Raw genomic sequence first — 26,250 nt, forward strand, 5'->3', positions numbered from 1 at the left:
TTCCTTTTTCCCTTCCCAAGGTGGGACTCGAACTTATGACCCATAAAGCCGCCGCTTTCAAATTCCACAGCCGCCCTCGTCGCCCCGCCCACAGAGCCGGCAGCCCCGCCTTCCCCTCCCCGGCCCCGCCCCTCCTTTCCCCAACCTGTTCGGTGAGGTCAACGGCTCGCCCCAGCTGCCACGTCTCCCTGCTGATGTTGCCCGGCCGGCTGCACTTGTCAGCCAATCCCGAACCCGCCTCTCAAAGCCGAGTCAACCGGGAAAGCCGGAAAGAAAGGCGTGCGACTGCGCAGGCGCGGGAGGGGGCTGCCGGGAAACGGAGTCCTTCGCCGGCTCTTAGTGGAAGCCGCCTCTGCGGCGAGAAACTCGGTTTCCCATAACGCCCAGCGAGGGCCCCCTGCCGCCTCCCGACCGTCATGTAAGCCTCCACCCCGCACTGAAGGCCGCTCTGTTTCCTGGTTCGGGGGCCGGCGGCCATTTTGGGTCCGAGTCGCCGAAGCGGAGGCCGCCGCTGCCGCCTGTGAGGAGGGGGGGAGCCGAGCCCGGCGCGGAGGGAAGGCAGGGAGACGCCGGACAGCGCGCCGGACCCCGCGAGGAGCCGCCGCCGCCCCCGGAGGGTCTGGCTGCCGCCTGCGCCGCGCCGCGCCCTCGACCTCCACAGGCCGCCGGGCCCCCGCTGACATGTCCAGCATGAACCCCGAATAGTGAGTCCGGGGAGGCGCAGGGGGAGCCCTCGTCGAGGGGGGGAGGGAGGGAGGGAAGGGGGCCCGTGCTGGCATTTGCGCGGCGTGAGAGGCAGTGCGGCGCAGTGGTTAGACCAGGATCTGGGTTACGATCAGGGTTGCCAGCTCCGGGGAGGGAAATTCCTGGAGAGTTTGGGGGTGGAGCTTGGGGAGAGCGGGGTTTGGGGAGGTGCAGGAGCCCCAGCAGGGTATTATCCCATAGTCCCATATCCCATTATCACTGTCCGAAGCAGCCATTTTTCCCCGTGGGAACTCATCTCTGCCACCTGGAGATCAGTTGTAATTCGGGAGATCTCCAGCCACCACCTGGAGATGGGTACGCTTAGCTGTCACCCTCGCTGGCGGGTTTGAACCAGCCGTATCCTTCCTTTCTCTCAGCCTAAATTCTCTCAAGGATTGTTAGGCATACAAAGCCAGCACAGGGTAGTGTTCCTGAGTGGCTTCTTTTCAAATGCTTCTTGGCTGCGCTGCCCTGGTTCTGTTCCCCATATCTTGGTTTACCTGCTTTTCTTGTTTCCATACTCAGAGACCTGGGTTCAAATCCTTCTGTCTACAAATCCCCCGTGAGCCAGTCGCTGGGTCTCAGTCTAACCTACCTGACAGGTAGTTTCAGTAGAAAAGAGCAAGAGTCCAGTAGCGCCTGTAAGACTAAAAAAATTTGTGGTAGGGTATCAGCTTTTATGAGCCAAAAAATCACACCCTACCACAAATTTTGTTAGTCTTACAGGTGCTACTGGACTTTTGCTCTTTTCTACTGCTACAGACAGACTAACATGGCTACCCATTTTGATTTATTTCCAAGGTAGTTTCAAGCGTTGGTCTGCAGGAGAAGAGCAAGGTGAGAATCCAGTGGCCCCTTAGACACCATGTGGACTTCCCTTGTATGAGCTTTCACGAGTCAAAGCTCCTTTTGCCAGAAACTAGGAATGAAGATCCCTTGTATCTGACAAAGGGAGTTTTGACTCTTGAAAGATCATCCCCTAGAAATCTAGTTTCAGGTATGTAGCCGTGTTGTCCTGCAGAAGAACAGCAGGATTTGAATCCAGTGGCAATTGAGAAACCGACAAGATTTTCAGGGTCTAAACTTTAGAGAGTCAAAACTCCCTTTGTCAGATACCAGATCCGAAGGAATCTTTGACTCTCAATAGCTTATATCCTGAAAGTCTGGTTAGTCTCTAAGGTGCAACTGGACTCAAATCTTACTCTGGCTTCTTAACAGGGATCTGAGAGACCTGAGTTCAAATCCTCTCTTGGCCACAAAACTCAGTGGATAACTTTAGTCAACTGTTGTTCTGTAGATAAAATGGAAGGAGGAAGAACTGTTTGTGCTTATGTTGGTCTCCTGGGAGAAAGAATGGGATTAAAATTGGTGCTGGATAAAGGAATATAGAACCTTTGACTGCTGATTAGAAAGGCAAAAGGGGCTGGTAGAAGTGAAAGGGAACCTTAATGAGAAGGCCACATTAGGAGTGATGTGACAGGGTTGGGTACATTTGGAAAAAGGATAACTGAGGCTGATGATAGACAGTGTTGGTTTTTCAGCGGCTCAGATCTGTCAAGCCAAAGGCCTGTAACAAGTGGAGTCCTAGAGGTCAGTTTCAAGATCAGTATCTGCTATGTGCTGTGGGGGTGGGATGCTTCCCCCTTTGAAAACTAGAGCTCTGCTGGAACCTGTGTGCATTCCTTAATTTTGGAAACGTACACCTGAGAAGCGCCTGACTATTCAGCGGCTTAAGTAAACATGGGTGGGGGGATGTAACCTGCTTAGGATATTAGTTATTAAGAAGGTTTGTTGTTAGACTTGTGTGTACGATTTCATGCTCTTCAAACCATTTCACACCTTCTCAATAAACCTTACAACTGTGAGGCATAACTCAGGTTTTAACATTTATTTTACTTCATTTATACCTCACGTTTCTCCCCAATGGGGATCCAAAGTGGCTTACATCATTCTCCTCTCCTCCTTTTTATCCTTGCAACAACCCTGCGAGGTAGGCTGAGAGAGTGTGAGCGGCCCAAGGTCACCCATTAAGCTTCCACAGCAGAATGAGGATTCAAACCTAGGTCTCACAGATCCTAGTCTAACACTACACACTGGCTGTCTGAGGACCTCTTAAATTTTAGTAATAAGAGCCGGATCTTCTGAAACAGCTTTCTTTTTATCCCATTATCTGATAACCCTCTTCCTCACTGCACCCCATCTTTACTATTTCCTGGTATGTGTTCCACAGTGCTGTCTGTGCTCTTTTTCTATCTCTTCCATCACCACAGTTCTGCATTCCATCTCTCAGTTGCTCCCTTTGGTCGTTCTCCTGCTCCTAGGTCTCTACAGTTTTATTTCTTTGGTTACCTCTCTACCCCACTTGTGTTCCCCCTTGCTTTCGTTCTCTGGTGCATGTCTTTCTCTCCTCTCCCTCTTACCTGTACTCCTCCTCGAGTCCGATCACATTACGACACAAACCTTCCCCTCTCCCAGTAGTTTGCACTAATGGAGGAGGCTGAAGCTGAAGTAGAACTTGTAGCATGATTGGTCATACACCTTTAAATAGAGGTGGCAGAGAGACAAACAGTGCCAGCATAGCAGTGTAGACCTTCTCCCATCTCCATGTTTGATGGAGGAAGAACAGGAATGATCGCTGGCTCTCTGACCTCTTCCACGACATCACCACACTGCTTGTCTGGCTTTTTCTCTCTCAAGTGTGCTGAGAAACTTAACCAAACTGAAGAGGAACACAAAGAGAAGTGCCTGGAACCTTTAGCACGGTCTCCATGGAGTTTGGATTACAGACAGCAGTGCTCACAGACGGGGAGTGAGAGATTTCATGACATGTCATGAAAAGTTAATGATATTTTCTCCTCTGAACTAAGACGTGACTAACTATATAGCAGGCCACCTTTGCAAAGTTTGTTTACATCCCCAGTTACTGCCATGAGAGAACACGTGAGCGTACATTGTAATGGTTCTATTGCTGTTTTGTGCCAGAATTTAATAAAGTTGATTTGGCATCCAACGTAGTAAGATATAAGGGAATAAAGCCTGGGTTGATACTGACGGTTGATCCAGCTCTTGCTTTGCAGCTGGTTACCGTTGACTGCTGACTGCTGTTCTTCAATGAACTGCAGGTCATGTGTTTGCCACATGATTCTTGCAAAACGCTTTCTGGGCTTACCGTTGATTTTGCAATGCCCCTGCACTGCGGTGAAACCCTTCTAAGACACAGTAACTTAAAACTGTAGCAGCAAATACCCAGAATGAAGGAGGTTGTTCTTTAGCTGTTGAACAGTTTGCATCTATCACTAACTTGTTTTTCCCTTGGGCATCCTGTTTTGTTCAAGCTGTAGTTTGATTGGATATGCAAGCGGTAGAAACGGTTTTCTGGATGTTTCCAGGTAACGTAGTGATTGGCTTCGGTTCCTAGTCTTTCTTACAGAAATATTTACTTAGGGAGTTTGTATCCCACTCTTCCAGTCGAGAATTCACAAAGCATCTAATAAAAGTGCCACCTCAGATCAGGAAAAAAATGTATGCATTTTCAAGTATAGGAGCAAGTAACTTAACAGAAATCAGGATTTGGTCTTTGAAGTTAAAGCAAGTATTAACCGGAATATTTCCTCTTGTTTTTTATTTTTGTATTCAATGGGCAAATTATTTTGGACTAAACTTTCTGTGAAATGCGCGTTTGTAGGAAGAGTAATTGGCTAACAGGGAATAAGAGCCTTAGAACTAATTAATAGTGAATATAGCAAGTGGCCAAAGGCAGAATCGTACTAAAGTTAAACAATTTAAAATTGGACTGATTGGTTGGGAAACAGGTGCGTAAGATTCTAGTTGAACTGAATGGGGCTTTAAGTGTCTCTCTTACCAAACTACAACTTACACCAAAACAGTTTGGTTGGTTTGTGCCCAGGGGTTAAGGCTGGTGCTAGCACTGGCGGTTTACTTATCTATATTCTTCCCCTTATGGCTCAAATTAAAACCAGACATAATGCAATAAAACCCTATTAATTCTCTTTCCAAGAAAACCAGAGTGGCTCAAACACCATTAAAAGCTGTAGAAAATAAAGTGCCGTCAGGGTAGCACTTCTCTCACCTCCGGGCAGGGGAGGGGGGTCATTCACATACACCTTCTGATATAAGAGTTGTAGGCAATGAATGGTTTTAATTTATCAGCTGTTGGGAGATTCATTTTGCATTGTTTTAATGATGAAGCGAAAAGTTAGAGATGTCTCCTTAGCTGTGCGTAGGTAAAGTAGTGCATGGAGAGAGTTCTTATGCAAACAAAAAATGTGTTTATGTGGGTCATAAACCTTGACTGGGCATGAAGTACATTAAATCATCTTTTGGAATAGCAGCAATGAATATAAAAGCTTTTATCTTAATCGGATATTTCCAAATATGGCATCAGTTTATCTGAGCTAGCATATATGCAGTTTGATGGTAGAGCTAATGGTTAGAATCCTTTCAGTTGCTTAAGAAACGCCCAAGGACTTGAGCATATCCAATGGCATTTTTTACTTGTCTTTGGCCAGCAAGATTCCCAGGCCTACATTTGCTATGTAGGATATAAAAAAGCTCCCTGAGATATACAAGCTTGTTATCAATTCTTGCTTGTATTGAATAGGAAGTGAACACTTAACATAATAATATAGTGACACCATAATAATATAGTGACAGCTAATGAAGTATGTTAAATGAAAAATTATTACGTTAATGTGTATGATCCGTAAGAGTTGGGTAACAGCCAACATGGGTCCCTGCCTAGAGAAGTTTGCAACGTAAAACTGGACACGTGGGGAGGCGGGAGGGAAGATGGAGCTGGGATAAATAAGGGAAGCCTAAAATACGCTTAGTGTCTAAATCTTAGAATTTTAAGTCGCCTCTTGCAGCAGTAGTAGCTTGTTCATGTGTAGGCTGTTCGTGTTGTATTCCTTCAGCGTTCTGCTGAACATTTTTAATGCCAAATGCCATCTGAAACAGCACAGGGATTATGGATCTCTTTTGGCTGTAGAAACAAATTCACAGTATCAGGAAAACTACATATGTACACACAAGTACTTCCCTGTGTGGTGTGGGTTGGTTAAGTTGAAAGTGCCTTTGAATTTAAGCAGGATTGCTATAAGCGATAGCCTCTTGAACATGATGGTTTAAAAGGTTCAGATGGGACCTCCGTGTGCACCCTAACCCTCACGGAGTCCAGTGGGCCTCTTGTCTCCAAGGAACTGCATGTCGAACCTCAGCTTTCGCTATGTTGTCTAATAAACATGAGGCTTAACTGTATGAAAAGCCTTTTTGCAGAATGTATACTCCTCTCTTCAGGCTTCTCTTACCTTGTACAGTCTAACTTCCTTATCTTTACATGAGCTCTTGAGGTATTAAAGAAGCTGAAAGTGCAACTTGTCTTGCGTTTGAATTTTTGTAACTTCCAGAGCCCCAGTGATGAATATTTAGAGGCTTGTAAGGATTCTGTGTTCTATTTCTTGTTTCTTGATCAAGCCTTGTGTGTGTGTGTGTGTGTGTGTGATGTGCCGTCAAGTCGTCTTTGACCTATGACGACCCTAAGAATGAAAGACCTCCCAAACGTTCTATCGTTAACAGACTTGCTCAGATCCTGCAAGCTGGAGGGCATGGCTTCTTTTATTGAGTCAAGCCATCTCATTTTAGGTCTTCCTCTTTTCCTACTGCCTTCTACTTTTCCTAGCATTATTGACTTTTCCAGAGAATCTTGTCTTCTCATGATGTGACCAAAGTATGATAGCCTTAATCTTGTCATTTTAGATTCTAGGGAGAATTCAGGCTTGGTTTCTAGTGCCCACTTATTGGTCTTTTGGGCTGTCCGTGGAATCTGCAGAACTCTCCTCCAGCACCACATTTCAAATGAATCAGTTTTCTTCCTGTCCGCTTTCTTCACTGTCCAACTTTCACATCTATACATCGTAATGGGGAATGCCATAGTTTGGATTATCTTGATCTTGGTTCCCAGAGAGACATCTTTATCTTTAAGGATCTTATCTAGCTCCCTCATGACAGCAGTCATAATAATTAATATCATATATTTGTTCCAGAGTGATTGGGTAAATGAAAGAAAGCCAGCCAGGCCATAGCATAAAGTGCTAGGTAACTAATCTGTGAAGACCTTGATACTATAGTAGGTCCCTGCCTCCAGTGTGCCTTCTTGTAAGTATAGAGCATAAAGATGCACTTCCTTCATAGCACTTACTAACCCCAAAGGATGCCCACACTATTTAAAATTAAAAGGAACTACTGTATTGTCTTATGGCAGCCCCTCTTGCATTTCACTCACCCTGCCACACACCTTAAACCTCCCTTCACAGGTTTGGGGCTTCCAGACAGGTAAGGGCTACCTGTCTAGCCTCCAGTTAGTAGGCAGAGAACCCTGACCCCAAATCCTCTCCAGGTCCCCTCTCTCCTCTTCCAGAGGCTCTGACAGACAGGCAGCCAGGTCACTGTATTTACCTATTGGGGAAAAGGAAACTCAGAACTTATTTTCCCTATATATATGCTGCCACCATTCAGTTTAGATATATTGGCCCATTGGTCATGACTAGAGCATGTTTTTGTGTGTTCGTGTTGCTTCCCCTCAGCTAACAACTTCAGGCCAGCCAGGATTAAAACAGAAACCAGAAGAACTTTTATTTGCAAGATGGAACACTGGAGGGAATGATAAATAAATCGTGGTTAAACAGGGAATGTGCCAATGTATCTGAACAGGTTTGAAATCAACCAGCAATATCTCAGTAAAGTCAAAAGCCAACAGACACCAACTCTGGCCCCTCTCATTGGCTGATTTCTCAGGAGAGGTGGGGCTGGAGCCAGTCCTGCCTGTCACATGTGTGTACGTACTTGTTTGTCTTCATTTATCCCCTCTCTCTCTCTCTCCCCAGTGGGGACAAGTTCTCTTGTCCTCCATTTCATACTGACAACAGCAACCCTGTGAGGGAGGTTAGGCTGAGAGGGTGTGACTGTCCCAAAGTTACCCATTGAGCTTCCATGGCAAAGTCAGGATTTGAATGTGGGTTTTGCAAACCCTCATCGGGCATTCCAGCCACTACACCAAACTGGCTCTTGTCATCGATATATTTTGTCATATATTGAAATAAAGGCATAACGGAGCATTTCCCATTCCTTTTAAAACTTACTGTGAAACAAATGACTAAGCGAATGTAAAAATAACAATTGGTTGAAGCCCTTGGAGATACCTCTCTCCTGACAGTCAGTATTGTACCTCTTAGTCTTTCATTTTGATTCTAAAATAATTGTGAGCAAATCCTGTTTGTTTCAGTAGAGACGTAGTCCAAGTATCATAGAATCATAGAGTTGGAAGGGGCCATACAGACCATCTAGTCCAACCCCCTGCCCAGTGCAAGATCAGCCTAAAGCATCTCTGACAAGTATTCATCCAGCCTCTTCTTGAAAACTGCCAGTAAGGGCGAGCTCACCACCTCCCTAGGCAGCTGATTCCACTTTTGAACTACTCTGACCGTGAAAAAGTTTTTCCTAATATCCATCCGGTACTTTTGTGCATGTAGTTTTAGCCCATTGCTTCGGGTCCTACCCTCTGCTGCCAACTGGAACAGCTCCCTGCCCTCCTCCAAATGACAGCCTTTCAAATATTTAAAGAGCGCAATCATGTCCCCCCTCAACCTCCGCTTCTACAAACTAAACATTCCCAAGGCCCTCAGCCTTTCCTCGTAGGGCTCAGTCTCCACACCCCTGATCATCCTCGTCGTTCTCTTCTGCACCCTCTCGATTTTGTCCACATCCTTTTTGAAATGAGGCCTCCAGAACTGCACACAATACTCCAGGTGCAGCCTGACCAAGGCAGTATAGAGAGGGGCTATGATCTGCGATTTCGACGCTATGGCCCCTTTGATACAACCCAGGATTGAATTAGCCTTTTTTGCCACCGCATCACACTGACTGCTCATATTTAGTTTACAGTCCACTCTTACCCCAAGATCCCTTTCACATATACTACTGCCCAGAAGTGTATCCCCCATCCAGTATTTGTGCTTCCCATTTTTGTGGCCCAGATGTAATACTGTGCACTTGTCTTTGTTGAATTGCATCCTATTCACAGCTGCCCACTTCTCCAGAGTATTCAGGTCTTGTCGAATTTTAATTCTATCTTCTTGGGTGTTTGCTACTCCTCCCAATTTGGTAGTATCGGTTTAGGATCAAGGATATTGCATATAGGAAGCTTGCCCATAATTGTTGGGCAAGATCTGTTTTCAATAACTCCAGGGGATTTATGGTCACCAGAAGGTGGAATTGCTGACAACCTTTATTGTGTTCTTTGTAACCTATGGCAAAGTGTTAAAAGCATATGAAAAGTTTTTTCACATACCTATCAAAAATGACTTTGTCACTAAAGAGAAAGTTTTTGGGGTGAAAACTCATGAGGTCTTGCTGTGCAAGTACAGGGGTGAGAGACAGCCTCAGGAATGTAGGCCTTTCCTAGCCACGCATTCTCTCTGGCCCTGCTTACGTGATTCCATGAAGGAAGGAATCTCATGTTGACAGCAGTCTCGTTTAGCATTCAGAGCCATTAAAACTGCCACACTGGCCACATCTTCTCTTCTGGTCTTCAGGAAGGGAATAAACAAAGGGCCCTCCTATTCACAGCCTGCTATAACAGACTGTACTTGTGGCAGCATCAAACAAGAGGCGTTCACTTCAGGTAGCAGTGTCCCTTGAAAGCCAAGCAACCCCTTTTCTGTGGCCTTGGAAAGTACTGATGCTTACCGGATGCGCTGGTGTATTGTAATGGCCATCTTATTAGCCAGAACATATTGCTTTCAATCCCGTGGATGTCCTCAGCTTCCATGGCAGGAGGATTCTTGCTCATTGTGTTTAAAAATCATTTCAAGAGACAATATTTGATAGTTTTCCAGCGTGCCCCATAAATTTCTAGTTCTTCTGTTGAAAAAAACTAAATGAAGTCCTTGGAGGAGGAAAACCAAGCACGTTCCAAATTTCTCAGTCCTTCCCCCTGCCCTTCAGTTCTCTGACCTCCTTCCTACCTGGCAGCTGCAAGCACGTCAAGGAGCATAAAGATGCCTTAATGCTGTTTACATATAATTCTCTAACTGGATTTTATGCCATAAATACAACTGTATCTGATGTGATATCTCATGAATTGAAACTTGCTTGAAGCTTAGCTAAATAATTGGACAGGCCCATAAAGTATGCCTCTCTCAATTGTATAAACAAGGGGGTTGGATCCTGACTAAGAGAGCAGTTTCCACCAGTTCCCTCTTCCCGCTCCAGACCCCGCTTCTGGCATTCTTCAGAGGATCCCCTTCCACAGCAGCTGCCTTTCACAGAGATTAGTGGGCTGCAAGGAAGGGAGGAGAGAACTGTTACACTCTTCTGTTGGAGAATCTTGTCTGGATCCAACCCAATTTGTGTGATAGTATCTCTTTCAGGGGAAATGTTTAGGGATAGGGTGGAATTAATTTGTCAGTTAACCATGCATTGAAGGAAATGTAAGTGAAGTGCATTTTGGGGGAAAAATGCTATGCACTGTGTGAGGCTGCCGAATACATTTTTAATACTGCAAGCCTTCAGAGTTGTATGCTTTTTTAATAAAAGAGCTGGGTGGGTGGGGAGATGGCCTTGTACGGCCTTTGGTTTTACATGCGATTTACAAGCACCAATGCAAATTTGTTAACAGCTTCTTTTCTTCATTGATGGCCAAATCCTTTGTGATCAGAACCAGTTCCAGCCACCAGCTTAAGTATTTGTCATTTGTGGGAGCCATATTTGGCATTGGCTGAGCGAATTGGTAGTCTCTGCTAAAGTATATTGGGCTGTATCCTATATCTCCTGTATCTCCTCAGCCTAGGGCTGCATGTTTTGTCACCCCTCGGCACATATTGCCCAGACAGAATGCTCCGTGCTTAACTGAGCAATATTGTGGGAACATCAGTAGTTTCCAAGCCATTATTACTGTTAGACAGTTCTTAATCTCTTAAATTTTTATGGTAGTATATTATTGCTTTAATACCTTCATATGTGTGGCTTGTGGAAGTGTGAAGTGAGGTAGTGCTCTCTCTGTTTGAGACATTCTAAAATTTACGGTTTGTGTAGATATGATTTAAATAAGGTGAAAAATCAGATATTTTAGAGTCTGCAATCTCAAAACGCAATAACAGGGTGTGCTTAACCGTTGGCTTCTGGCAGTGAACAGTATTAAGTAAATGTGTGATACAGGTCTGATGGAAACAGACAGTGGTCTTCTGCCATGTTGGGAATAGTCAGTAATGGTAATTCTGCACAAGTCTAAAATGATGATAGCTCTAAGCTAAAAGAAATAAACTCTTCCATGATCACACTAAGCTCTTGACGTGCAAGTTTCATCATCCTAGAAATGAAAACTCTTGGTCATGCCTGTACTACAAATATAAGCTAGTTTCAAACTTACTTAACTTGCTTAAATATTATGGCTCCCAACTTGGGAATGCGGGGACTTGAAATGAAAGGGCAGTCTGTACCCTCATAAAGTCGCAGTTTGCAAGATCCCAGGGAAATCAAATACTTAAATTTGCAATATGGCTGAAACCTGAATGTATTTCCAGTCCTAATGTCACCTTTGTAGACCCCAGCAGTTTTCAGGGCTGAACTGCTTTTCCAGCAAAGAAAACACATGTGTGTGATAAATGGCTTCAGCTGCTACGTCTCATAATACAACACGTGGCGTATAACATGCAGCCCATGAAAGACTTTCCATACTGGCCCTGCTAGCTTGACATAATAGGTCCTCCTTCCAATGAGATTGCAGGAAGAGATCTTTTAGCTTGGTGGAAATCTGCATCCACCAGGAGAGGCAGATGAATTGCATTCATCCCAGGAGAGGAGGACCCTGTCAGCTGATTCCAAGGTGCTACGATTGTCTTCAGTAGAGCAGTACCTTGGCTGGCTCCAGTAGGAGCCCAGGTGTCCTTGGGGAGAAGTTCTCCTCTTCTGAGACGTTCTGGTCTCCCATTGGAGCCGAGGAGGACATTACGGTTGCTGTGGCAACCACAATGCCTCATACTAGGCACTGAGTTGCCAATTTCTCCCAAGGGAGGGACAGTCTCCCAGCAGAGTCCAAGGTGCACCTATAACCACAGAAACCGCAATGCCTCGACCACACATGGGAGGCACCAGTTTCCATTGGCCCAAAGCACCCTTCTCTATTAATGAGACAGGGCCCAAGTTCCGGCTACAGCTAACCCAGATGCTGTGGTTGCCCTAGTGACCCCCATTCTTTGCTCGCTTTTAAGAGGTTGTCTCATGGGTTGAGGCTTGGTGATGTCATAGGGCAGCCCGTTTAGCTCCATTTAATATCCATTCTGCTCCTTGAAACTGTTTGAGTTGTATATCCCTGATATGACAGGCAGCTTCAATTCCAGTTTTTCTCTTTGCAGTGACTATTTATTCAAGCTGCTTCTGATTGGAGATTCCGGTGTCGGGAAGTCTTGCCTCCTCCTTAGGTTTGCAGTAAGTTGTCTTGCATGTTAACAATTAACCTTCTTAAAAAGCTGACCCTGTGTTTGTGTACTTCCTGTTGGGTTTTTGGCTTTCTGACTGTTTGTAACCAAAGGAAGCACCTCCTTACACTCAAGAAAGAGCTCTGCTCATGCGCATGCAGTCTAAGACTCTTCCCTATGAAGATAAAGGCATACTGGCTCATATTCCTCTGGCAGGCAAAAACAAAGTTCTGTTCTTACCTGATCCTTCAGCTGAAGATGCTAGGGACCTGGAACCTCCTGCGTGCCAAGCAGATGTTCTGCCACTGAGCCCTGGCCCCTGCCCAGATCATCACAAGACCAACTCCCTGTGACATTTGTGCAGCAACCAAATCAAGTTTTTGAAACTCTTTAACAGTCGGATCCCATGCATGGTTTCTTGGAAAGCAAGGCACATTGAGTTCAACATGACTTAACTCCCAAGTAAGGGCTGCTGCCTGAGGAGCACAAGCTGAAAGCCCCTTTCAGTATCCACGTCTGCTTGGTGGGTTCCATGGATTCCAGGCAGCCTGCACCATGACTCCAGCCCCCTCTTTGGTTCAGGCAAGTCTGCAGTGTTCTTTTTTCACTGGAGGGGTTTTGAACTATTAGACTGAACGTGAGTACAGTAGTTGTGTAGGTTTACCTGAGTCAGAAGAACATGAGGTGCTCTGCCAGTGGTCCAGCAACAGTCTTGGAGGCCCAACAGACGGCACAGAAGCCAAGACCTTTCCCTGATACTGTCTCCCAGCACTGACATTCAAAGGCTTACCGTGGAAGTTTCTTTAAAAAGCTGACAGGAAGAAAATGGATTCATTTGAAATGTGCTGGAGGAGAGTTTTGCTGATACCGAGGACAGCCAAAAAGACAAATAAGTGGCTACTAGATCAAATCAAGCCTGGATTCTCCCTTGAAGCTAAAATGACAAAACTGAGACTGTTGTACTCTGGTCACATCATGAGAAGACAAGATTCTCTGGAGAAGTCAATAATGCTAGGAAAAGAGGAAGACCTAAAACGAGGTGGCTTGACTCAACCAAAGAAGCCACGTCCTCCAGTTTGCAGGATCTGAGCAAGTCTCTTAATGATAGGATGTTTTGGAGGTCTTCCATTCATAGGGTCGCCATAGGTCGGAGGCAGCTTAACGGCACATAACACACACATCTTTAATCCACCTTTCCACCCAATTTAGGGTCACAAAGGCAGTCAACAGTGAAAACATTAAAATGGGATTAAACACACACACACAGTGTGTGTGAGTGTGTGTGTGTTTAAAGATGGAAAGGTGGATTAAAGATCTTTTAAATAATACATTTTTAAAAAACATTTAAAACAGCACATATGAATAGGAGCAAGGGTCAGTGAGGGACCATCTGATAAAAGAGAAAAATCTTCACCCGGTGGGGAAAGGTAAGGGGACCGGATGCGTCTTCTAGCTTTCCTGCGCTGGGTTTTTATTTCCTCTTGGCTTCTTAACCGCACTGCTTTTCCTTCTCCCTCACCCACAATATGGTTTGCTTGACGTTGCTCTCCCAGTTTGTGTGCAGTTTTCTCATAAAACTGAAAATGCTGGGCTCTTTAAAAATGTCATTAAACACATTATAGTCTTCTATTGCCAACATTATTTGCAGTTAAATAAAAACATATTCTTGAAAATGTCTACATTATTCATAGATCTTATCATTATCTAATGCTGCATTTCCTTGCCTAAAAATTTTCATATTACACATTTTGAGGTCTTACAACATTTCAGTCATTTCCCAAGCGGGGAGAAAATCATCGCGGTCACACGCACACACACATGCGTGCGCACGCACACACACACAGAGTTACCCGAAATTGTCTTATTTTAGTATCAGAATAATTGAAGAAGTCTGGGGGGATGCTTTTCCAAAGTTTTCCATTCTCTCCGCGCACACACACACACACACCCCTTGGGCCTTCACATCTTTAGCCTTTTCAGGAGGGACGGCATCATCTCTGGCTTAGCCTGGAAGGGCCCACATACGGCAAACCTTACACAAGGCCTGAGCTATCCTTCAGGTACATTTCAGTGGGGCCTGGAACGCGAGTAGAGTTGCTGCAGCGACCTCCCGTTACAGCCCAAGGGGGTGATCTGGGTTTGCTTGCATGTGGCTAAGAAAGCCATTCTCCCGCTTCTCCCCCATCCCTGTCCCACTGTACGGTTCTGCCGCTACCAAACTCATTCCAGCCCTCCCTGTAACAATGAGTTCCGGCACCAGCACAGCAGATGGTGTGTACAGGGTGGAGGTGCCCTCTGGTTCCTCACTCCCTTCTCCTGTATCTGCTGACCCAGCCAGGAGTCTGCAGGTGAGCCTGAACAAGTATCTAGGCACAAGGGGAAGACTTTGACACAGTGTATGTTCTTAAACAGAGGAAGATCTTTATTATACTATACCTAGATACACTACAGAGCACAGAACACTTGGAAAATAATATTATAACACAAAGTCTGCTGCAGAGCTAAGGACAAGAATGTAAACACGTTTTAGCTAGACTTAACTAGACATCACCTCAGCATCTCCAAACGGTGTGACGGGTGAGCGGCTTCTCTAGGACATGGGCAGTAGAGGCAGGGTGCCCCTCTCGTCTTCCTGTTTCTGGTCTAGGCCGGACATACCCGGAACAAAAGACGTTCAGATTTTTTAACCCTTTCCTCCAGCGGACAGCCTGTCCTGCCTCCCAGTTCTGGGTTTGCAAATTGCATTCCCTGCAGCGACTAGGCAACCCTCCCCTCCGTGCCTGTGGCTTTTGGCTTTATTGCAGAACACGGGGGACACAAAAAGCCACTTTGACAGTCAAGCAGATTGTCATCCCATGGCAGGAAACTCATCTGACAACTTGGGTGTTTTATTGCCCCCCCCCCCCTCTGGAAAAGAGTGTCTTTCTCAGGATCTGATTTCCTGGGAGTGTTGTTAATGCCATCTCAGAAATCCCAATTGCCTGTACCAGCTCCTGGCTGAGCTCCTAAGGATTAGCACTCTTTCCTCAACTCTTCTTGACAGTCCACTCATGTGAGGGGACTCTTGAGTCCTTCTGTCACACAGTTGTAGCTGAGTTGTAAGCCTGCCTGCAATGTCACGATATGAGCGTCGTGCAGCCTTGGGGAGGGTGTGTATGTGTGTGTCTTTGCACTGCTTGTGGGTGGGTGGGTGGGGGCTGCTGGCCCACACAGCTCTGCCTGCTTCAGCAGGAAACCTTGTGCCAGTGTTGTGGTTGTGTTTCTTGCGTGGATTTGTGCAGCTTTTGCCTGGACCAGGCTTTTCTCCCCTGCGTTGACGCCCCAGGAGAAACACTGGGGCCAACTCAAACTGTGGTGTTCTTTTCTTTTTCTAGGATGACACCTACACGGAAAGCTACATCAGCACAATTGGTGTGGACTTTAAAATCAGAACTATAGAATTAGATGGGAAAACAATCAAGCTTCAAATAGTGAGTATTCTCCGTTTCCTTGACAAATCTTGTTTCTGTTGGATGTGAAACGTTGAAAAATACGGTGCTATAAAACTCCGAGCAGGATGGCCCAGGCTGGCCTGATCTCCTCAGATCTTGGCAGCTAAGCAGGGTTGGCCCTCGGAGGCCACCAAGGAAGTCCACGGTCAATATTCAGAGGCAGGCAGTGGCAAACCAACTCTGGTCGACTCTTGCCTTGAAAACTCTCTGGGGCTGCCATAAGTCCGCTGCAGCTTGATGGCACTTTTACACACACACACAAACCAGTTAAACGTTAGGTGCTTCCAGTAATCAGTGGCCTGGATGGAGCCCAAGCGCTCGCTTCTACTGTCTTCCACACAGCTTACTGGTTGAACCTTTGCCTGATTGCTGAATGTCCAGCATTTAAAATCCTTGGCTCAAAAGTAGTTCCATTTTGGTTTATATCTTACTGGACTAACTCTCTCTGTGGAAGCTTAATGGCCTTCTTGTTGTGGTGCGTCATGCCGTGGTAAACAAAATGGAATGACTTTTGTCTGAGGCCGAGTAGTTCTCGAGGGAGTAGAACAAAGGGATGGAAGCCTTGCGGAGGAAGCTCCATCAAGCTCCGGTAGGATCCTTCCAGGGACGCGCATCCCATTCATTTGGCTTTTCCGCCTGCTGCATCAGTACGCTGCAAAATTTGTTCTAAGCAAGGCAATGTCTCTGAACTCTTGGCCAATTACTAGTCTGGGAAATAAAGCCAATGCCAAGATAGCTGTAGCAGCTCAGTCGACAGGCCCTGCTTTTATGGTAAGTTCAGTCAACCTTGAGCGTGACCCCAAGTACTCTTGGTGAACAGCAAAGCGGTGGGGGAACTTAGCATGGTGTGGACTTACCGTTCAGTGGTGTGCTTTTCCGTGAAGAGACTGACTGAGTGCAGAATAACTGGAGGGAGCCTCTCAGAACATGGTGGTGGTGACGCTACAGATCTTTGTCCCCTTGTTGAAGCTAATTCTGGGCTTGACTCCCACAGAGCATTTCTACTGATGGAAGGGTTTCTGTCTGTGGAGTACTGTTTCATTGCCTCCCCCCGCCCCCGCCAACGGTAGCCCCTCGGAGCAGCAGTTTGGGTTGCTGGGGGGAGGTAAATGCTTCTGTCAGCAGAAACGCTCCGTGGAAACCAACCTGGCTTGTGCCTACCAGGGCTGACCCCTCAGGCGCATGGGTCAGACGAAGACAACCAAAGTGGCTCCCTTGCTGCTGCTTGTCTGCTCCATTCAGGCTGCACCAAATCGCTGGCTGTGTTCCAGGGTGGGTTTGGTTTAAATTGATTTAAATCACTACTCAGTAAGACTAGATTTAAATCATTCTTTTCTGCATAAAGACTCCTCACACTTAGCTTCTTGTGCAGATCTGTTCCACTCCCAACAATCTTCTATTCATTGAATTTTTTAAAAACTTAGTACTTTTTAAAACTTGGTAAGGGGTTGATTCTTTGTACACAGATTTGCAAAGGAACAATGGGATTAAGGTCTTTTTCTCAGCTGCGTATGTTTATTTTGTAACCTTTTTGCTGTGAAGAAGAGACATGTGATCTCTGCAGATTCACAGTTTTGAGAACTGTAAAACCAAGCATAAAGTGATAATATCTTCTAGGTAGAAAAACTGCCCAATAATCTTATAGAAACCTCTGGAAGAGCATGACATTGTGCATGGAGTAATAGAATTCGTTGACCCAAAAATTTAAACTTTGCATGAATATACAGCTTCGTGCTACATAATTAAAAACCAATCCTTATTTCATGATGAATAACCTTTGGACTATAATGTAGTGTAATGTAATGTGGAGAAGAGGAGGTTGAGGGGGGACATGATTGCTCTCTTTCAATATTTGAAAGGCTGTCATTTGGAGGAGGGCAAGGAGCTGTTCCAGTTGGCAGCAGAGGATAGGACCCGAAGCAATGGGCTTAAATTACATGCACAAAGGTACTGGCTGGATATTAGGAAAAACTTTTTCACAGTCAGAGTAGTTCAAAGGTGGAATCAGCTGCCTAGGAAAGTGGTGAGCTCCCCCTCACTGGCAGTTTTCAAGAAGAGGCTGGATGAATACTTATCAGAGATGCTTTAGGCTGATCCCGCACTGGGCAGGGGGTTGGACTAGATGGTCTGTATGGCCCCTTCCAACTCTATGATTCTATGGTCTTAAATAGAAAACTATCTTTAGATAGATTTTTCCTCAAAAAAACATTATATTTAAAAAATCCAATTTAAATTAAAAAATCTGATTTTTTTTTTAAAAACCATTGATTTTTATCCACCTTGCTATATTCTGTGAATCACATCTCCTCTCTGTCTCCTGTGTGAATGTCGTTCCCCTTACGGATTCCTGAGCTGTACTTGGCTAGCTTGGTAAAAAAATTATATTTTGTTTCTGCTGGCAAATATTTAACTTGCTGTGACAACATTTTCAGATACCTGGGTAACTAGGCAACTGGGATTCTTGAAACCAAGTTAATAAAATTAACAGTAAAGGTGAACAAAGTTTCTATAATACTAATGGTGATGGATTTTTGAATCAAAGCAGTTGTAGATTTCTGCATATAAAACAGCAAAGTGTTTCAGTGCCTTTGGGAATGCAGTGCCAATCAGAAGTGATAGATTTTTGCAGACTGGATAACAGCTTTGTGTTGTCAGTAGCTAAGAAGTACATTTTTATAAAAGGCTTCTAACTGAAAGAGCTGGGCAGGTTGGTTACAGAAACTGTGAATCTCATGGAGGTATTGAAACTGTAGGACCTTCACGAGGGGTGTGGGTGCTTTTCAAATGTGGCAGAAACCTTTGAACTGTGGTGTGTCGCCTGCCCCTTAGGCCAGTTTATTGTCTTCCCTCTATAAATTCCATGTTCTCCTGTATACTTTCATTGCTTTGACTTCTCAGCTGCTAATGTCTTGGAACGATGAAAGGGGTGATGTACAAGACTTCAATCTGTTCTTCAAAATGCCTGGCCTTCCTAGAGCTGCCAGCTTTTTCCCCGTGAGGTCTTGATACCTGGCATAATGTCTAGAAGTATTTTGCCAATGAGTTCAGTAGTATGTGGATCCTACTATATGCCTTTTCATGGAATACCTGAAGTCTTTTTTTTTTGTCTTTATGGTGGACAATTCACAGCATCTCATTCAGGATCATTTGAGTACCTTGTGCTATTGTAGGATTTTTTCCTAACCTTCTCTAAAACAGGATGAAACGGCACCGCAGTTTGGAGAAAATGCCATCTGAATTCTCTTTTCTCTTTGTAGTGGGACACAGCAGGGCAAGAAAGATTTCGAACAATCACTTCAAGTTACTACAGAGGAGCTCATGGCATTATAGTTGTGTATGATGTTACGGATCAGGTAAGCACTTGTGTATCTGGCACGCGAGAAGTAGCGTGTCTGAAAGCATTCTTCAAAGCAAACCTTGGAAGTGTGGTTTTATTCATGCAGGTAGTTGGAGTAGCCCGCCCAAACCCCAATCCTGAAATAACTTTGCTGGCTCTTTGGTTCCTCTTGTTAGGTCAATATAAGCATTTTGGATTAAGCCAAGAAACTCTATAAATGGCTTGGGTGGTATTAGGACCACCTGTGGCCCATATATTTTTGGGTCATTTAAGCAACCCCTGCTTTGTTGCCTCACTGTCAGAGGTCTGGTGGGTTACCAATGAATTTTCAGTAACAAAAACCAAGGGAAAGAAACCCACCATGACGTACTAATTAGACATCAAATCAGATTGCTATTTAGAAACATTGACACAAGATTAGTAAGTCTCAAGATCAACTCAAAAGTTATATACCCATCATACAGAGTGATTCTCTATAACAGAGTAACTAAGTGCAAAATACAATAAATATATACAGAATGCATATCAAAGAATCAGCCTGTATATCCAAGGTCTCTTAAAAGGTGCCATCCAAAGATAAATACATAAGTCACGTGCCATGGATTGATCCACAAATATTGCTAGAAGAGTTAATGATCTTATGTATCATCACCTCTTATCTCTGTATGATGAATATATAACTTTATAATTGGCCTTGAGACTTACCAGTCTTGTGTAAATATTTCTAAATAGGAATTTGATTTGATTTCTAATTAGTATGTCATGGTGGGTTTCTTTCCCTTGTTTTTTGTTGCAGTTTATTACCGTGTCACTTTTTTTTCCTATAATGAATTTTCACCAAAGTTGCAGAACTAGGCTTCCTAGAGGAATGCATTTAGCTCTGCCCCCTCTTGCTTTCAAGTGTTGAGCTAAAACCATTTTAGCTTCTCATGATTTCTCATGATTTGGGAGGACTGATTATTAGTGATGGCTAGGGTCTGAATTCTGGTTGCTTTTGCCATTCCAATCTTTGATTTTTTTTCTCTGCTGGCAGATTTGTTGGATTACATTCTTGTTGATCTGGTTTTAGTGCTAGAAGGCTGTTGGTTAGCTTTTGTAGACACCACAGAATTTTAAATAGTAGAGGAGAGAGTCCTTTTAGTTTAGGAGTCTAAACTAATACCATGGCTTATGCTCAATCCAATGGGCAACCAGTGAAATATTTGAATATTGGCAGTGCAGACCAGCTTAGCATGTTCCAACGGGTATACAAACCATGGCTAACTATGGAAAGTCAATGTTAGGAGGGGCCGCTGTACCAGCCAAAGCTGCTGAAAGATACATAGTGTTAGACCCAGGGCTTTTTTTCTAGGAAAAGAGGTGGTAGAACTCAGTGGGTTGCCCTCAGAGAAAATGGTCACATGGCCAGTGGCCCCGCCCCCTGATCTCCAGACAGAGGGGAGTTTAGATTGCCCTCCGCGCTGCCGAGCGGCGCGGAGGGCAATCTCAACTCCCCTCTGTCTGGAGATCAGGGGGCGGGGCCACCAGCCCATGTGACCATTTTCAAGAGGTTCCGGAACTCCGTTCCACCACGTTCCTGCTGAAAAAAAGCCCTGGTTAGACCCTATTTGAGCCCCCGAAACTGCAGCCCCCGAAACTGCAAATATGCATTTGAAGGGGCAGACTGGGATCAGTGCCAATTGCTGGAATGGGAGGGAGGGGCTCACCCCAGCTGTGGCTCTTCACGGTCATCTGGTTAGCTTCCATGGTAAATGAGATGCTGGACCTTTGTTCTGACTGCCTCACCTACTGTTAAATGCAAATACAAGATGGAATCCATCCCATGGCACCATCACGGTACACCGCAAGCGCTGTGTTCTAGAATGCATCTGCCAGGTTGGATTGGCACTACAGGTTCCTGTGACAGTCCTCTGGTTAAACAGTGAAGTGTCTCTTTCTTTGGGATTGCTTGCTACTCTTCCCACCCACACCCACGGTTAGCACTAAGCGTGCAGCGCTGGCAGGAGTTGATTGCTCTTGGGCCTTGGAGATGCTCTTTCTTGGCTGCAGTTGTGCACCCTGAAGAGTAAGTGTATGGAGTACAGTGCTGGGCCTAGGAGGGAAGGGCTTGGCTCCAGAGGGAACAGGTCCAGGGTCGTGTCCAGGATCCCACCTTCAGCTGCAGCCATTCATGTTCCTTCCCATGCAATGCCCAAAGGTCTCCCAGCCCTCCTGCTCTTCCTCCTGTGTGTGAATGCATGGCCTGTAGTAGGAAGGGCCAGCAGGAAAGCCCACTGCAGATGCCGGCTCCTGCTTTTGCAGTGCGGATCCAACATTGCAATAGACATAGAAACATCCATTTTTGTAACCTCCCATGGGCTAAATACGCCTCTTCTAGGTAAGCGTTGAGCTGACTTGCAGGGCTGTTGGACTGGAGTGCCTTGCAGTGATCTGTCAGGGGCGCTTTTTGACCTTTTTCTTCTTTTCCCCCCCCTTCCCAGGAGTCTTTCAACAATGTAAAACAGTGGCTGCAAGAAATAGATCGTTACGCCAGTGAAAACGTTAACAAATTGTTGGTAGGGAACAAGTGTGATCTGACCACAAAGAAAGTAGTCGACTACACAACAGCGAAGGTATGTCAGCTGCCTGGATCTGATTCTGCAATAAGGGTCCAAATGAGACAGAGGGAGCGCAAGGTCAAGAAAAGGGGACCAGTCGAAAGCACAGTGGGGGAGTTTTCTAGCCAGTCATACTTTTGGCTAGAGATGCAGACTTTCCTAAAAATTTGGAAGCCATGAGGGAAAAAACAGAGTTTTCCTTTTCCTTTTTTTCTGGAAAGGAAATTTTGTGGGAAATCGAAACATACACGGTACTTACCTAAACTGAACTTATTTTACTTCTTTAACAACATAAAACGTGTGTCATAATAACCCGCCCTTTTATTTCGGCCTTTCTCTTTTTATGTAGTAAAGTCTCTCAGGCCAAATTGGGGTGTTTCGTTTCACACACACACACACACACACACACACACACCCCTGTTCTAGGAGGTTCAGATGTGAGGCGAAGTTTTATTCATTGAAGAGACCAATATTCACAGGACAGATTTATTATCTACCAGGACAACTTACCCTTTGTTTATCTTTTAACCCACGCAGTTTATATTATCGCTTAGACTGTTCACAGACACAGAATGAAACAAAATGAAATGACAATTGTGAGCTGGTTCTAAAGAACTTACAGTATGAAATCTTTGAGAGGCTTGTAGTCGTGGATACCTCAGTAGATAACACTTTTTTACTCCTAGCTGCTTTTGAGAGGAACAGCACCCAAACCCTGCCTGTCTACTAATTCACTGGACTCCATGCCAGATCAGGACACCTTCTGATAACTGTTGACTACTCTGACGGTGAACAGTTTCCCCCCCCCCCCCCATTTCAGACTTCTTAAAGGGCAACTCCTGACCTGGATAGCCCAGGAGAGACTGATCTAATCACATCTCAGAAGCTAAGCAGGGTTGGCCTTGGTTAGTAATTGGATGGGAGACCTCCAACAAAGACCAAGGTTGCAGAGGCAAACTACCTCTGTTAGTCTTTTGCCAGGAAAACCCCACCAGGGGTCGCCATAAGTCAACTTTGACGAGGGCACTCCCTACCACCAAAGGGCAAGTATTGTCCTTTTTTTCAGAAGTTTATTTTTTATTTAAACAGACAATATACAAGTAACAAAACTTAACATAAAGTACATAGAGCATAGAAAGAATAGAAAAAAGGAGAGAGGGAGGGAGGGGAAAAAAGAGAAAATAAAATACAAAAGAAATATAAAGGAAGAATGAAAAGGCTTCCCATTTTCTCTGAGGCAAATACAAGTACAGTTATAAAATTATCTTTTAGTCTATGATCCAGAGGAGTTAGCCGTGTTAGTCTGTAGTAGCAAAATAGTAAAGAGTCCAGTAGCACCTATAAGACTAACCAACTTTACTGTAGCATAAGCTTTCAAGAACCTCAGCTCTCTTCGTCAGATGCATCGTCAGCTTTCAAGAACCACAGCCCTCTTTGTCAGATGCATCGTCAACAGCTGACAATGCATCTGACAGAGAGAGCTGTGGTTCTCAAAAGCTTATGCTACAGTAAAGTTGGTAAGTCTTAAAGGTGCTACTGGACTCTTTTAGTCTATGGTTACAAAGAAAAGCTCTCTTTTTTCTATTTATCTAAAAAATGTTTCTTAATCATCTAAACCACAAATCATCAATTCATTTCTGTCTGTTTCACGCAACTTAGGGAACAAAAAAGGTGGACAGCGTGGGAAAACATGGCACAATCCGAATTTGTTTCAGGTGCTCTAGGCATACAATTTAAAGAGCCCATCTGAAAGTGCCCCCTTTGAAAAGATCCCACCTTGTTTTTACAACGTTTCTGACCAAAAGTAACGCAGAACAGGATTAATATCTGTGTGTGAAAGTGCCCTTAATTAAGCATATAAAATTGTATTTGGCTTATTTATGGATATATAAATACCTTAGGATTTTCACATGCAAAAGTGTAGCTCTAGCCAGTATAGCTGTTTCGAGTGCTTGACAGAGAGCTGCACCCGCTGCTGCCTTAGCACATAATATCTTTGTCCCATCTGAGAGACAGGGAAAAAGTTGAAAGCAGAAGACACAAATTTTGTAGCTAACAAGCATATTTGACCAAATAGTTGCATGCAGTCATAACAGGGCTAGCAGCGTATTTGGATAAGAGTTAAATTTTATAAGGTGGAGAATACTGAACTCTTCAGTCGTGCCGTGTGTTATACAGGTTAGAGCGTATTAATTGCTGAGCAAAACACACATTTCTGGAAAAGTTTTGGTTTAAAGCATTCACAGCACTTATCTAATGCTATGGATTTTTTTCATAAAAAGTTTCACCCTACACATTTGAATAACTCCTTGTCTTAAATCATTCTACTCATTCCAGAAGAGTATTTCCTAGGAGCTTTTCCAGTATCTTCTAGGTCTCGCTGTCTCTCCTTTTGGCACATACCCTCTTACAGCATGCCAGCATATCCTGGCTAAAGGTAGACTAACTTGATTCTCACCAATGCTTTGGGCGGCCCAGCTAATAGTATAATATGCTTTCCTCCCTACAGGAATTTGCAGATTCCCTTGGGATTCCCTTTTTGGAAACCAGTGCAAAGAACGCAACAAACGTAGAACAGTCTTTCATGACCATGGCCGCTGAGATCAAAAAGCGGATGGGGCCCGGCGCGACGGCTGGCGGTGCCGAGAAGTCCAACGTCAAAATCCAGAGCACTCCAGTCAAGCAGTCCAGTGGAGGTTGCTGCTAAAACTCGCCTCCCACCTTGTCTCTCAGCAATGAATCTGAACCCAACTGCAAATTTAAAAATAAAGCCTGAAATTGTACTGTATGTAGCTGCACTACAAACAGATTCTTATCGTCTCCACAAAGGTCAGAGATTGTAAATGGTCAATACTGACTTTTTTTATTCCCCCGATTCAACAAAGCTAACTTCATTTTCAGAAATGTGTTAAACCTTTTGTGTGCTGGTTTATAAAACGCGTGTAATCCTCGTTGCTTTTTCTTATATCAGACTGTTTCCTGTGGTTGGCTAAACTTGGAATATATTTTTTTTGTTCTGATTATATTGGCATGTTTAGATGTCAGGTTTAGTCTCGGGTTTAGCCTTCTGAAGATGAAGTTGAGCCCGTTTTTGTATCCCCAACAGCACAACCACGTCTGCCATTTTTCCATGCACAAAAGTTCTGTAAGACATTCTGTGTAAGATCAGATTTGCTAGTTTCTCCTTGTAGAGTTGTAAATGGAGAAACAGCCAGCGACCTGGATCCACGAGCCACGCTGATTCAGTTCCACACACCCAACGGGAGGCAGGAAGGTTTCTCAACCCGCAGCCCCTCTCTCCCCCTCAATGCCTCTGAGCAGAGTTTGACAAGCAGTTCCTGATCTGGCGTAGGGGGCTGCAGTTCCGAGGGAAATGGCGGGAGGGGGGAGGTTGCCCCAGGCTTTCACCTGTGCTCAAGTGGCTCTGGGATCCCTGCCATTGACTTCTTCATCCTACTCTACGTATAATTTGTGGCTGCAGAATATTGTCATTTGTTGCACAACATGTAACAAACCGAAGAAATGTTTAATAAATATTGTACTTATTGGAAGTAAATATCAAACTGTATGGTGATAAGTATTGTCTTAATTCTCACGGCTAAGGGGAAGGGCTTGCATTGTGCCCCCAAATGTTCCTTTTAATGTGCAGCAAAGGCACTCTAGAACCTTCCTTAGATCAGATCCTCTTCTCCTAGCAGCTAACTAGCAAGCACACCCTCAGTGACTAAGTTGTCATGATGTTTCTGGCATTTGATAATCCTGGGACAAACAACTTAGCTAAACGTTGTTTATAGGATCATAATCACTAACTCTGCCATTCTTTCTGTCTCCCACCCCACCCCTAAGTGTCTGGATCTGTTTCTAAATGATTTCATTTAGAAATAATTTGTCTTTTGTTTTGCTCTGTCGTAGAAGAGGAAAACAGTATTTTTCCTAACATATGAATGACTTCAAACTAACAAGGTGATGTTAACTCCGGCGCTATGTTATGTCTTTTCTATATAATGTTACTTCCATTGTCTCACAATCAAACTGTTGACTTTAATAAAACTTAGTGCAATTTATTGGTTGGCTTGGTTATGCCCAAAGGCACGAGGAAGCTGGAATGGTGGGAACTGGTAAGAAGTTAAAGAGATGGGAAGATTATTGTGTAACGTTGCATATGGAAGAGAAGCTCTTCAATACAAAATGGGAGTTTGAGTAGTAGAAATTTTGTACAGAGAGACTAATCCATTAGTGCCTGACATCTGGGATTATAGTTACCAACTTGATCAGAGACTGCAAATCTCTCTTTTTTTTTTGCAAAAGATTTGTTCAAAACTGCCATTACGGCTTTTTTTTTGTATGAAGAAACACCCAGATGTGACTGCAAAACCCCCCCTTGGGTATGTTGGGAGGCAAGTGTTGTTAGCAAATCACTAAAAATGGAAGCTGCCTCCCAGGAAGTGGGGGACGGCCATTCGTGATCTGCCTCCACCGCTGAAATGTAGAGTCCTTTAAGTCTTCATACTGTTGTCAGAAGATTGAAATTATTGAAACTTTGAATTTGCTCTCCTGAGAATTTCACAATAAAGTGTACTTCATAATGA

General features: G+C 44.5%; 1 protein-coding gene across 1 annotated transcript; it reads left to right on the top strand.

The window, feature by feature from the left end:
• The first annotated feature begins 295 nt into the window (after positions 1-295).
• Positions 296-26,250, top strand: RAB1A (RAB1A, member RAS oncogene family). Its single transcript, XM_054976767.1, has 6 exons — positions 296-704; positions 12,174-12,246; positions 15,611-15,706; positions 18,985-19,080; positions 21,545-21,676; positions 24,171-26,250. The coding sequence occupies exons 1-6, from the start codon at positions 682-684 to the stop codon at positions 24,366-24,368; spliced, it is 618 nt and encodes a 205-aa protein (XP_054832742.1). The 5' UTR covers positions 296-681; the 3' UTR covers positions 24,369-26,250.

Source organism: Eublepharis macularius, chromosome 1 (genome assembly GCF_028583425.1).
Source record: "Eublepharis macularius isolate TG4126 chromosome 1, MPM_Emac_v1.0, whole genome shotgun sequence".
NCBI lineage: Eukaryota > Metazoa > Chordata > Lepidosauria > Squamata > Eublepharidae > Eublepharis > Eublepharis macularius.